We start from the raw sequence: 14,792 nt of genomic DNA, 5'->3' as shown, positions 1-14,792 counted from the left end.
AGAGAGAGCGCCTCTGTGCACAACAGTAGGGACCCGTAGGTCTAATTCAATAAAACATCAAAGGGTAATGGTGATAAAGCGACAAATTGTTCTTTCAGCATTCACCATTTATTCAACAGTTGTTGAAGTTGCTGCTTCATGATTCAATAAACGAAAGATATCCAAAAGTAAATTTCCATCATTAGATAAGTCTTTTCAAAACAGATTATCACAAATCCCGATGCATTTCGGGCCACGCCCTTCTTCAGGGTATTACTCTACAAAAAAATCCAAATGGAACAATTCAATCATGTATCTGTATGTACACAAAAACTGAACAAGGTCCTCTAATGCAAAACACTGTGACCAAAAAAATGAATACGTGAGTAAAAATAAACGCTAACCTAAGTAAGAAATCCCATGTGTATACATGATAAACAAAGGATAGATCAACGTTCCACGTGGTGAAAATGCCCAAAAGATATCACCCGGTGTGATGAAGAAATCTCAAAATAGACCATTCATAAGCGCGAACTAGACAGAAAGTCTGTCGTGTCATTTAAGAAGTAAAGAGAGCGTGCAACATAAAAGCTAAGGGCGAAACCACCGGAAACCCGAGTGGAAAAATCTAAACAGGGTCTGGAAATGTCCCGTGCCGGGTACTTACATCAAGACGATGTTGTTCAAACTACGCGGAGTACCGCGGAGTCAGTGATCAGTCAGCGAAGCCGCTGGTTCAGTGCCAAGTAAAGAGTGTTTGAGCAAAGACATAGAAAGAGGACTGAGAGCCTAACATAGAAAAGAAAACGCAGACATTGAGGGTGAATAGGACGTAGCCATATTGGAAAGGAGGAAACCACTGAAAGAAAGATACACCGCTATGGTTGACAAAGGTAAAAAGTGAAAGGCAAAAAACGTGTCAGGACAAAAATATAGAGTAACAATACATTACAGGTAGCATAGAAATTCCATGCGATCATTAAGCCCAAGGGGTACCATAGTGGACATAAGGCGGATCCAAAAGTTCTCTCTTTTGAGGAGGGTGTTCTTATTATTCCCCGTGACTTTGACTTGCTCAAGTATTTGAAATTTCAATTGAGCCACACTGTGTCTGTTGTCCAGAAAATGAGTGGTCACACTAGATTTCAAGTTTTGTGTTCGGATGTTACTTTTGTGTTCAAGAATTCGCACACAAATCTTTCTCTCAGTGTGTCCAATGTAGCATTTGCCACAGGGGCATTTCAACATGTAGATAACGTTACTGCTGTTACATGTAGCGTTCACTCTGAGTTTAATGACATGTCCTTTCATGGGATTGGTGGTTTTGTTCCCGGGAATACAGTTACTGCAGTTACTACAGTTGTACCAAGGTTTTAGGCCCGTATAAACAATAGGAGTTGCTGTAGAAGTGGTTTGACTCAAAATTTCTTTCACATTGCGACCTCTGGTGAAAGCAAACATAGGAGGTTGGCTAAATAGACCGAGAAAATCAGGTTCCATGGTTAATATGGGCCAATGTTTACGGATGATGAGTTGGAACTGGTTAGACATCTTAGAATATTTAGAGACCACGACCAAGCGATCTGATAGTTTTTTAGGTTTGGGTTTGAGTAGTTCAGATCTCACACATTTATCAGTCCTCTCTATTGCCAAATCCAGAATGGGTGTAGGATACCCACGTGCTCTAAGTCTCTCCAATGTGATTCTGAGTTCTTTCTTGCTTTCTTGTTCCTTAGATACAATACGTTTCACTCGTAATAGTTGAGCGAAAGGTAAATTGTTCTTAAGATTAGGTCGGTGAAAACTTTTGTAATCTAAAGTGGAATTCCTATCTGTGGGTTTCTGGTAGATAGTGGTGAACCAATCATTTGGTTCTCTGTGTATTTCAACATCCAAATAATGGATGCATTTGTCACTGTATTCCCAAGTGAATTGGATTCGTTCATTGATTTTGTTCCATGATTCCAGGAAGTTGACTAGGGTATCAGTTGAACCTTCCCATAACAAAAATACGTCATCTATGTACCGCAGGTACAATTTTCCATGTTGCAGCCAGCTGTTTTGGCACAAAATGTGCCACTCTTCAAACACTTTCATGTAGATGTTGGCGTAGCAAGGAGCTGCCGAATTACCCATGGCAGTGCCATTCAACTGTAGTATCCATTTATCAAGCACCGTGAAGTAACTGTGATACAAAGTATACATAGTGAGTTGCATGAGAAAGATTTTCAAGTCAGGGTCCAAATCGGATGTGGTTAGTATTTGTTCAATTGCTTCCATTCCGCCATCATGAGGGATGGAGGTATAAAGTGAACATACATCCACTGTACACATGATCAGTTCAGTGTTTTTGAGTTCATTCACTATGTATACTTTGTATCACAGTTTCTATGCTACCTGTAATGTATTGTTACTCTATAATTTTGTCCTGACACGTTTTTTGCCTTTCACTTTTTACCTTTGTCAACTATAGCGGTGTATCTTTCTTTCAGTGGTTTCCTCCTTTCCAATATGGCTACGTCCTATTCACCCTCAATGTCCGCGTTTTCTTTTCTATGTTAGGCTCTCAGTCCTCTTTCTATGTCTTTGCTCAAACACTCTTTACTTGGCATCGGACCAGCGGCTTCGCTGACTGATCACTGACTCCGCGGTACTCCGCGTAGTTTGAACAACATCGTCTTGATGTAAGTACCCGGCACGGGACATTTCCAGACCCTGTTTAGATTTTTCCACTCGGGTTTCCGGTGGTTTCGCCCTTAGCTTTTATGTTGCACGCTCTGTTTACTTCTTAAATGACACGACTGACTTTCTGTCTAGTTCGCGCTTATGCATGGTCTATTTTGAGATTTCTTTATCACACCGGGTGATATCTTTTGGGCATTTTCACTACGTAGAACGTTGAACTATCCTTTGTTTATCATGTATACACATGGGATTTCTTACTTAGGTTAGCGTTTATTTTTACTCACGTATTCATTTTTTTGGTCACAGTGTTTTGCATTAGAGCACCTTGTTCAGTTAAGCTTTTTTTGTGTACATACAGATACATGATTGAATTGTTCCATTTGGATTTTTTTGTAGAGTAATACCCTGAAGAAGGGCGTGGCCCGAAATGCATCGGGATTTGTGATAATCTGTTTTGAAAAGACTTATCTAATGATGGAAATTTACTTTTGGATATCTTTCGTTTATTGAATCATGAAGCAGCAACTTCAACAACTGTTGAATAAATGGTGAATGCTGAAAGAACAATTTGTCGCTTTATCACCATTACCCTTTGATGTTTTATTGAATTAGACCTACGGGTCCCTACTGTTGTGCACAGAGGCGCTCTCTCTCAACAGAGTGAGCTTTGTATGAGTTCCAACCAGATGAAGCCATAAGACATGGCAGCACAGTAACAATATACAGTGCAGTGATGGCACAGTGTCTTCCTGCTATACACCTCTTGTTGAATTTAATAAGCTGCTTACACATTGTAGAGTTGCTTATGACAGACTTGAGGCGAAGATGTAGGGGATATTATGCTGATGATAATAATCCTGAGTACTGCTGTAACTTGAGAACCGTCTTGGAAGTAGTATACCGCACCTTGCAAGGAGTTTTTAAGCAACTTACACGTCATTCTGATTGTTTTCCATTGTTCTCACTCAAATACCTCTTTATATGATTCAAACTTGGCAAGCAGCATGGAAGGTTAATCAGTCCTACTACAAGGTAATACTGGGCTCCGCACTGCGTATGACAGTACTAACCCACACATCTGGTCAAAATTTGCCTCAGAGCAAATCAGCTCGACACACCCATTCTTTTAAATTAATGTCAGAATCCCAAATCCCACCCTCACAAAGGTGTCAACCCAGAAATCTCATCCACATCAAACCTTCTCTCCCTCATGCCCAACTCAACCATATCTGGCCATCACCTTTCAGCCATAAAACTGAATGCAAGGTGAGCAAACATGCGCATTGAACTACTCAACCAGATTTTAGACGATCACCACCTTAATTTAATCAATATCACAGAACCCCAGCCACATGCACACTCCTACTCAATCTTAAAACTTTTTTGTCCTACAAAAAAATTGCACATTATCTTTATGGCTAAAACTAACTAAATTCCAAGCAAATAATGCTTTTCTCCTAAATTCACTTTTTTGTTGATGTGGCACAGGACAAACTTCTCCTCTCCCAGGAAGATATCCTACTTATTTCCTCGAATGAAACACGGAAGGATCTACTCACTTTACTGAGAATTTACATATAATGATACATTTCTAGTATGAGAAAAAATACAGTATGAGACAATTTCAATATGGAAACCTGCTTTCAGTCCACCCCACAAATACACCACTACACGGGATTCCTTCCTTCTCATCTACACTGATAGATTGACAAAACCTATAAAACAACTAAAACTAAGGATTACTTTCATGACTGCATCCTAATTAAAACTGTAAAGCACACATTTACTATTTTCCAAGACAAATGGTTGAACATAATCTATGCTCCCCTAGACCAAGACATATTCTAAAACTTATTGGCGACCTGTCAAGTCTCGGTACAAAAGGGGGTGGTGATGGACGGAGCATCTGAATCAATCAAACACTCACACCCAGTCAAAAGATCTGGGTTTAATCCATCACCGTTCTTTAGCCCACTCTGCCACCCCAGTTCAGACATGGCTATATGCAAATCAGTCTGACCATGTGCCTCATGGGAACAGTCCAGCCCGAACTGCCAAGCCATGTCTTCCCTGGACCGGAAACCAGCTTCCGAGGACCGGTTTCTGGCATTCCAGCCGTCTTCAGCCCGGCTTGCTTGAATCCAGTCAAGTCTCTCCCAACACATATAGATCCTACTCAATAATCAAACTACCACTTTTTAAAAAGTTGCCATGACTGGGAAATGAAACAGTCTGTAGGAAAGACAACCAAATAAATGTAATCATACTGAAGGAGCACCTATTGACCAACTACTGATCTAGTTTGAGAGCTAGATTCATTATCGAAAAAGCAACCTTGAAGTTATTTATTGGTATCATATCCTAGATAAATTTCAAAAAACGCTTAGTTGTCTTGCTATACTTATTTGCTGCCTTTGAAACGGTCATCCACAGCAGTCTGCTCCAAATATTCAATTGCCTCATGGCTTCAGAACCACGGTTCACACCATTCCTTACCACCAGACACCGAACGGTGAAGATAGACCACTTGTCAGTCAACATCAACAAGGTATGCATTGTCTCCTCGGGCTCAATTCTAGCTTTCATCTAATTTTACTTACACATAGAACCCCGAGGCTTGATTCTCAAGAACACAGGTGCTGCTGTGCACCAATATGCTGCTGACATCTAGCTGTAGCTGTGTCGCCCTATGCGGATGACAGCTTGCTTCTTTCAAACTCTCCAAAAATTGACTTCCATTTCCTTGCAACCAGCAACAAAAGCACACTTGATACCTCAGACCTGGACTCTCAAACTGGATTGATTCACTCACTGTGCTCAAGTCAGGATGACAGAGTCAGCCTGGGTATGTAGAATTTCTTTTCTTTTCTTTTTTACCGAACCATATGTGTATTAAAGATATTATGCAAGTATATGACTTTTAAACTTGTGATTTCCTCCACTATTAACTAACAAATGTATTGTATTTTTCTTATAGAATAGTCTTTCTTGTCCAGACTGTCTACTTCACAGTCTTATTCAAGTAAAGATTAGATGAGCCTTCCAGGATACATCCCACTAAATAGAAGAGACACGTTGCCACAGAGGTAGAGGTACAACAGTTCCAATGGTGAGTCTAGTATCACATTTTAGTGATGGGCCCAGAATGTGGTAAAGGAAAGTGTGTGCAGTTAGGATTGAGCCCAGGTCGTCTTCATCTCATCTCCTTTTATTATCTTTCCCTCTCATTATGCACCTCCGTTTGTCCTTTCCCTGTCCCATCCTATCCCAACATGCCTGCACGACAAAATGTGTGTGGCCAGATTAGGGCCATGGTCTTCATCTTTTCCCCACTAGAAGGTTCACTGACATATCTATGATACATGATTGATGGAGTGTGTAACTGTCACTCCCCCTTTTTTATGCCGGTCTGCATTGGCTGCCTTGGCTGGCATTGCATCCTGGTGAAGTTGCCGCCCCCTTTAAATAGATTGACACTCCACTATTCTGGCATTCTCTCTGCGTTGGTAACTGGCATTTTCCAACAGCAAGAGCATCTCTCTGCCTCAATGTTCCATACTCTATAGAACCGTAAGACTGGATTCCACTACAACAACGTCACAGCTCACAGTCCCAAGTTCGTTTCAGTCAAATGGGAAGTGTGAGCTAGAGTATGGCATGTTGGGTTTAGCAGGAAGACACTGGCTACTTCTCCTGTCCTGGTGCAGAACATAGGGGATGTTGGGTGGCGCAAAAAGACTCAGGCTACCGTCCTTGTCCTGGCCCAACATGTAGTCTTTAAACCACCCCTTCTTGAGAAGTTGACCCTAAGCACAACCAAACCGGGCCGCTTTGCCTCCTTTAGAGGAGGCCACACAGGTGAGATGCTGTGCATCATTAAATGACTTTGACAGCTTGAGGACGAACTGCATTTTTGCAGGATCACACCACCACTCTCACTCCCTTGGATACATCTGTGGGGTACGCACACTGAAGTCCGCTCTCACTCCTACCACTCAAATGAAGAACATAGCAAATGTAGGTAACATAGTTACATGCTCTGAAAAAGATTTTCCAACTTATTTCTCATGAACAACTCAAAGGAGCTGTCCTGGCACTGGTCATCATCAGGCTAGAACTAAAGAATGTGTTTCTTGCAAACACACCCCAAACACCCGTCACCCCACTTAAAGCTATCCACAAATCAAGAGCCATGTTTGTCTACTTCGCTAGCAAAATTGAACATATCAATTCCATACTTTGAGACCTCCTATGCCTCCTCCGCTTTGTAGCTATAATCCAATTTATCATCAGATGTCTAGCCTATAAGACTATTATTGACACTAATCCTACTGGCTAAAGAGGTTTCAGAAGCAGAGATACATTTCCTTTTAAAGTGCCCAAGTTCCAAAGCTCTACTGCTTGTAATCAGCCCTTCTCTTGAAGTGCCACCATTGACTGGATATAAAACCTATTACCGCTGAATAAAAAAAAACAGTTGTCAGATAATTACTAATATAATGATGGGCATAATGGTCCCAAAGTTATGATTGCCTTTGGTCACAGAATCAGATATTTCACTTCATTAGCTCTCAAGTGTTTTAAACCTGCCTCGCTATATTTGATGTAGCCCAATTCTGTCTGCTGCTTGTAGGAAAGTGTGGTCTGCTTTCATGGTTACTGCTAGAAATTGAATCTCTGGTTGGCTGAGGCTGACGCCAAAGCCAGGAAGAAACTACCACTCTAGTCAGGGTAAGGGGGAAACACCCTGCTCACTCCCTTGGTAGCTTGGCACTAGCAGACAGGCTTATCCTCAAGGCAATGTGTAAAGTATTTGCACCAACACTGACAGCAACCCAGTGAACACCACAAATGGACACTACACCAGTGATTATTAAAATATAAATATTTTTATATAGCTTAGGCAAAACACAAACGCCCCAAAAATGCACATACATAAAGTACTTCCTTTTTTAGACTGTCGCTTGAAAAATGTTCACTTTGGTTTCCTTAGTAAAACAAAGTGGTAGGTTACTGTTGTGAAAAGCTAAAACATGTAAAGTAGCAACAGCGCTAGTCTCTTTAGCCCCTATGCAGCTCTGTTATCATTTGCACAGTTCTGTCTGCAGAAACCCACATTTGAGGCCCAAAGTTCACCTCAGTATGGCTCCTTCGTGCACGTGGGGAAAGTTACTGGGAAAATCAACTGCGGGCTTAGATGGTGAGGTCTGTAATATGAGGCAATTATCTCCCAAGTGAAAACCCCTTCCCACTTTTGGATCGGTGGTAGATAATTGCGCGGTCAGGTGCGGTTCTGACTTTGTCCTCCTTGATTGAGGGAAATATGCCCCACCTATGATTTAAGTAGGCCCAGATCGTTTCTCTGTCAGGCCCTGTACTGAAGCTGATTCCCCCGCAGTCCCGGCAGCCCTGCTGACCCCCAACCCACTCTCAGCACACTCACGCAACCATGCGGCTGGGGACGGTTTACCTGGGGTGCCGGTCGCGGGCCGTCAGTTGGTCCGTTGCCGGTCACAGCTGTTGGTTGGAAGGGGGTCGGGCTGCAGGAAGACGCCTTGTGCTTCCTGGGATGCAGCGTGGCACCTCCTGGTGATGAGCCCCTCGTTGTCTAGGTGACGCTCCATTTCTTCCTGCTTTGGGCGAGGCTCCTTCTGGCAGCGAGCCCTCCATTACCTAGGCGATGCGCTGGGAACAATCACAGCACAGCTCTACGATGACGCGCCGGGCCCCTTCTCTGTGGCGGACAGGGAATCTTCACATCTCTTTTTCTCCTGGTGAACAAGGAGTCCGGCTCAGGGACCTAAACGCTAACGCCAGCCCGACTCCTCACTTGGCAAAGTCATCCACGCACAGCCCGGCTCGCAAAATCCAACGCTACTGCGAGCCGTACCTCTCAGACGTGCCTTCTACTGCTACCAGTGTTTCTGATAGATCGCAGCCTGACCCCTCCTCCACAAAGCTGCAATACAGGCTGAACGGGGCATCCATTCCTCGACTTGAGCGCGGTTTCCCTCGATGCGGCAAGAGCAGAGAAATCAGGCACGCAGTACTTGGTTGCTCTCGCTGTCAGCCCCTCGATGAACTCAGTGCCAGGTGGCCGATGTGTAGACACACGCACCGTGTTGCAGCACGCTGATCCTCCGAGGCCTCTCAGTGCAGATTGAAGCTCGTGCAGGCAGAGGCATACAGCATGGAGGCTCAGAGTAATCCTGATCTTTAAGTCAGGCAGCAGACTTCACATAGATGGCAATCTGGGTCCAGGCACATGTACCCAGACAGACGAGGTTACTTCCCGAAACTTTTATATCCCTGTGTTTCTAACAGGAGGCCAGCTCTTCACAGGCCCTTGGAGACTCTCAGGACACAGCACACAGCAAAGTCCTTGTAATCAAGCAGGGGGGGACACAGCACACAGCAAAGTCCTTCAGCCTCACCCTCAGCAGAATCAGCCAACTGCAGGCCAGCCCCAGAACACACAGCAAGGGCAATACTTCTCCTCAGTTTCTTCCGTTGATTTCCTTTGGCGGAGGTTCCTCTTGATTGTTGAAGTCTAAATTACAGGGGTTTCAGGTCTTACTCTTATACCTCAAAAGTCTTTGTTCTTCATGTATGAGGGGGTCCAGGATCCAGTCCCAACCAGTTCTGGGTGCCCTCTGCCAGGGCAGGTCTTCTTCCTTAGTGAGTGTGGGCCAGGACTATTAGGCGCACCGCAGGAGGTGGAGCCAGCATTGTAGAAGGCAGGCACAGTCCCATTCAAGCCCAGGTGCACCTCCTCCCACCACTCTAAGTGTAGATAGGTCTATTCAGCCTAGGGCTGACCCCCCAGCCTCCTGCAGCCACCCCCAGCCCCTGTCACACACAAACCAGACAGTCAATAGAAAAAAGGCAGAGGCACACAGAAAGGTTGAACAGAAAAATAGCCACTTTCTAAAAAGTGCTATTTTCACACACGGAATTTAAAAACCATCTTTCCTAAAAGATGCGTTATTAAATTCTGAGTTCAGGGATACCAGACTTCAGCTTCCCATCTTGCTCCTATGGGGAGATATGCAGGTACATATGGGACACAGGATTCCCCATTCTATCCTATGGCCAAGATGGCCGTTCAATAGTGAAAAACGAAATTGGCAGTATTGCACTATCAGAACATGTCACCCACACTAGTACATGTCCTACCTTTCACATACACTACACCCTGCCCAGGGGGGTTCCTTGGGCCTACCACAGGGGTGTCCAATGTGTAAGAAAGGGGAAGGGTCAGGTCTGGTCAGTGGGTACACTGGCGAGGACAATATGGCAGTTCACAGACTGCGCACAGGCGCAGCAGTGGCATGCCTGAGACACCATTTTAGGGCTACTCATGTTGGTGGCACAATCAGTGCAGGCCCACTAGTAGCATTTCAATTACCAGCCCTGGCACACTCAGTGCCCTTTACTAGGGACTTTACAGGTAAAACAAATAGGCCAATCATGGATAACCAATCACAGTAATAATTTACAGGGAGAGCATATTCACTTTAGCACTGATCAGCAATGGTAAAGTGCTCAGAGTCCTATTGTCAACAACCACAGGTCAGTAAAAACAAGAGAGGAAGAAGCAAAAAGTTTGGGGATAACCCCGCAAAAAGGGCCATTTCCCACGGTTACCCACTCTTTTTACTGGTGTCATTCTGTTTTCTGATTAATCTGACTGGGATCCTGCTATCCAGGACCCCAGTCACTGTGCTTTCTCCCAGAATTGGTGGATGTTAAGCACTTTGGTACCTTCCTAATTGGCTAATGGTGTACCCTTCTAAGTCCCAAGTATATTGTACTAAGGTAAGGGCTTAGGTAGACCAGGGGTCTCCCATAGATGGCAGCATATACTATGCCACCCATGACAGACCACTCAATCTGTGACTACAGACCCCTCCATTGCAGCCTGTGTGCGCTGGTGCTAGTACCACTCACCACAGATATAAGGAAACTTATGTCTGAGGTCACTGCACTTAAAACTTATGTCACCACTAAGGTAGGTCTTTCAATCCTGAAAGCAAAGTGCTAGGTTATAAGTGTGAGAGTACCCTGCATGAGCAGGACACCCCCTACAAACCCGTGAGCCAATTCTGCAGGCTTTGCAAGTGGGGTCAGCCATTTTATACATATAGTGGACATCAAGTCAATTACAAGATGTCTAACTATATATTGGCTGCACCAAACCCGGTCATGTTTGGTATCAACCATGTTGAAATCCTACCCCAACACTGTTTCCAGTGTTAGATACAGGAGCCCATGGCCTGCTGCACCTGAGCTCCCATAATCTCTGAAAGTTTCAGCAACACAGGTGGTGGTTCTGCAACTCCCTCTAGGCCTGCACTGTCTTCTCACCGAGTTTGAGGCCAGTATCCCTCATCTAAACCACTGAAACAGCAACCCTGTACACCGTGTCGACTTGCTGTTGTCAAGGCTTGTCGATACACACCCACCCACACCCTCACTATATCTTTGTCACTCTTCATTACCCTCTCTCTGCTGCTCTTCCTCTTTCTTTGTTGCTTCCTCTCTCTATGCCTCCCTCTCTCACCGTCTATCTCTTCTGCGCAGAAGTGTTCAACCCACTGGCTAATCCTAGAAACTACTATCTCACGTGGTCAGCCTACAGCATCTCTTCTTGCCAAGATCTTCATTATCACAGCCCTCTCGGCACGGTGGGCCTACTTCTTTGGTGAGCTGCTCAAAGTCCTCTGGCGACTCCTGTGCCTTTGGCCTGTGGGTTCTCTGGAGGGTCTTCTTTAGCTCCAGTGGGCTCCTCTGCTTCCTAGGGGCTGCTCAGGCTTTCCTGCACTTGGTGAGTCCTTTGGATCTTGCTGGACCCAACACTGCACCTCTTCATTTTCCATGCCTGTTGCTGCTGCCTAGGCTTGTTGGTGGTCCCGCCAAAGACCGACCCCCTGGTTCTCAACTTCCGACGCAGTACAGCTCGTCAACAGCTCCTGGTCTTCCACAGCATCACCGGGTCCTCGTGGCTGCAGCAACATGGTCACCATCAATTCTCCTTCATCTTTTGTCATCTGTGGTCATTGGTCTTCTGTCACTCCTTGTCACTCCTGAGTGACATAGACTCTGTCCCCTTTGCTTGCAGGCACTCCTCTTCAAGAATCCATCCTTGGATTCCACCGGACTCTTTCACCCTCATCGCCAACAGCATTTTTACCGAAGTCCTCCATTGTGGTCTACGGCGGTTTCAGGCTTCACTTTGCACCTATGCACCTGGCTTCCCTGGTGTAGGTATCCTGGCTCCTGGGGTATCCAAGGGTGGGCTGACTCTCCAACTTTCCATCTTCCACAGGTTTTTTCAGGATCCTCTGGGAAGGGTCCTTCCTCTTAAAAACTGCAACTGTGACTTTCCATTGACTTGCATCAAGTACGGGCTGTGTTTCCACTCTGCACACAGCATCCGGGGGTTCCTGGGTACTTACCTGTTCTCCTTTTGAAATACTGTGTGTACTGTGTTTATATATCTGTGTAGGAGATATACCAATGTGTTAGTGAGTGTGTATAATAAATATACCTATTTTTATAACTACACTGTGTGGTTCTTTTTCGTTTGGCCTACACTACATCATTAGTACTGGTAAAACAAGCTGCTTAACACTCCTTCTGACTAAGCCTAAAGGCTGCTCTCCACAGCTACCACTTAGTGGTTGTCTAAGACCACTAAAATCACCATAAGTGTTGTCTGGATTAGTGCAGGGTGCTCCACTTAGATAAATGTGCACCATATACTAAGCCAGCCTCCGACACTGCTCATGTGCTATTTAAAGCCCAGTATCGCCTAACTGTATTGGCGTGCTGTATAAATCATTAAATAAAATTAATGAATTGAATACAATATACAGCATACACATTTTCAAACTGGCCAGAGGCGTCTTTGGGGCATAAGACGGAACAAAGTAGTTTTGTAGAAAGTCAGTGGTAGTGGTGTGTCCATATGGAAGATCAATGACTGTGGAACAATATTAATATGAAACAGAGTAGAATACTATCTAGCCAAAATCTGCTATGCCTTCTCCCTCTCATAAAAAAGCATGGAGAAAAATTCAGCATATACAAAACATAAACTGGCAAAGACCAAACATATATGTTAGCTCTAATGCATCAGTACACAATGGGACATTGGAAAAACACACAGTGAGAGTATCAATAGAAGTACCTGTACTCCTCTGAAAGTTCTCGTTGTTGATAATAACACATTTGCCAACATGTGCATAGTTCATGTTATAAAGGTAGGGTTGTGCAACAAGTCGCTGCTGAATGTTAGTGGAGGAGGCTGGTGGCTGTTCCATCTTCTTCTTCTTGCTGCTGAAAAACAGTTTACTTGAGTTTGTAGTCAGTCAGTCAGTCAAAGAAACTTTATTCGGTTATTTAAAACCATAAAAGCAAGACATAGTATACAAAGCAAGTTTAAAATTCAATTAAACATGTATGAAAAGGACATTACTACACCTTCATAAAAGCACAGAAGAGAATTTTGTTTAAAATAAGTGTCTATGTCAGCAAAGTTAAATGGTGTCCAACAAAATTGTACAAATATCAGATTTGGTTATTAAGAATAGCAGCCGTTCTTAATTTATTTTGTCTGGCAGCTGCTGCCAGAAAACAAGCTACTCCATATGTTGTCTGTACCGAGTTCAGCATCTGTAGATGTAATAATGCTGGCCGTACCTGGACAAAGTTCAAATCTTTCAGAATAGGTACCAGGAATTTTTTGCGAGCCACCAGATAATGTTCACAAAGCATAACTAAGTGAAGGGTGTCCTGTATAGAGAAACAATCGCAGGTACAGGGGGGTAAGTTTTCTGGTAAGCCCCACTTTGAATGTGAGCCGAGCACAAGGTGTATTAGATTAAACCTGAACCTTATAAGTAAAAAGCGATGGTAAGGCTTGGTAACATATTTCAAATAAGGTTCCATGGCTAAAGTTGAGGAAAGTTGGAAAAGTGAACGTACCATTGGTTTACCTAATTCAACCGTTTCCCTTTCAGACTCCAACAGGTTTTGGAAATGCAGCTTGACCCACTTTACATCCTCTTTTTTTAAATTGTGTGGCAAAGAGTACATTTCTGGGCGCCCTAGACTCGCGCATGCCGCTCTAACATACGCCAGCCAAGGGATGTTATTGGCTTTATCCAGAGACAAGCAATCTTTGAGGATACAATGATTTAAACTGATTTCCTCGTTTGTCCAGGTTTTAACCCAGTATATCAATGGGGCCATTTTTAAGAGGTCAGTAACATGGCCCAAGCCTAATTCATTATGAATTGTAGGTATAGGAGAAGATTTAGGGAGTGATAATAAGGCTCGTAAAAAGTTATTTTCTGCGATCTGAATACCTGGGCATGAGACATAGCCCCATATGGCAGCCCCGTAAGAGGCGATTGCCAAACATTTAGCTTTATAGATACGGGTCATAGCTTCCATGGGTCTTGAGCCCAGTTTTTTAGAGAAGTGCAGGAGGGCTGTAGTGGATCTAATGACTCCATTCTGTTTTATTCTCATTTGTGCACCCCATGTTCCTTTCTCATCGAAGGTTACACCCAAATAACAAAAGAAAGGGACCCTGGAAATTGGTAAACTATTACAGCTAAAAGACCTGATCTTCGTGTGGTTTTTTCGTGAACCAGTAACCATAACATGAGATTTGGTCGAGTTAATCTTAAGATCGAGTGCTTCCATAAAAAGGCCAAAATGATCTAATAGTTTTTGAAGGCCTGTGCCAGTCCGAGCTAAGAGGACGGCATCGTCCGCGTATAAGAGGACCGGAATAGGTACCCCCCCCATACGCGGAGTGTCTGGGGTGACTGAGTTCAATGAATTGCCCAAGGAGTTGATGTACAGTGTAAAAAGGAGAGGTGCCAGAATGCAGCCTTGTCTGACACCTCTCCCGGACTTAAACTTCGCTGTACACCTTCCATCCCTGTTCACCCTAACAGATGCAAATAAATTTAAATGGAGGTCGTGCAGAAAATTAACCAAAATTGTGTCCAAACCCATATTGCGCAAAGTAGTCCACAGTTTTGAACGATTGACCAAATCAAAAGCGGATGATAAGTCCATAAAACCCAAATAAAGGAGTCCCCCCTTCACCA

General features: G+C 44.0%; 1 protein-coding gene across 8 annotated transcripts in view; it reads right to left on the bottom strand.

The window, feature by feature from the left end:
• The window catches only part of LOC147712092 (caspase-7-like), a 203,158-nt gene that overhangs the window by 170,982 nt on the left and 17,384 nt on the right, over window positions 1-14,792 (bottom strand). For 4 of the 8 annotated variants that reach the window (XM_086922854.1, XM_086922858.1, XM_086922852.1 and 1 more), the window contains exon 3: window positions 12,857-13,002. In XM_086922854.1, the coding sequence (XP_086778980.1) occupies window positions 12,857-13,002 (146 nt within the window). Of the gene's footprint in view, window positions 1-12,856; window positions 13,006-14,792 lie in introns of all 8 variants that reach the window. The other 4 variants (XM_086922853.1, XM_086922857.1, XM_086922851.1 and 1 more) reach the window with 1 other exon arrangement.

Source organism: Lissotriton vulgaris, chromosome 5 (assembly GCF_964263255.1).
Source record: "Lissotriton vulgaris chromosome 5, aLisVul1.2, whole genome shotgun sequence".
In the NCBI taxonomy this organism is placed as follows: domain Eukaryota; kingdom Metazoa; phylum Chordata; class Amphibia; order Caudata; family Salamandridae; genus Lissotriton; species Lissotriton vulgaris.
The sequence above is the reverse complement of the archived record's forward strand: the minus strand, read 5'-3'. Positions and strand labels throughout refer to the sequence as shown.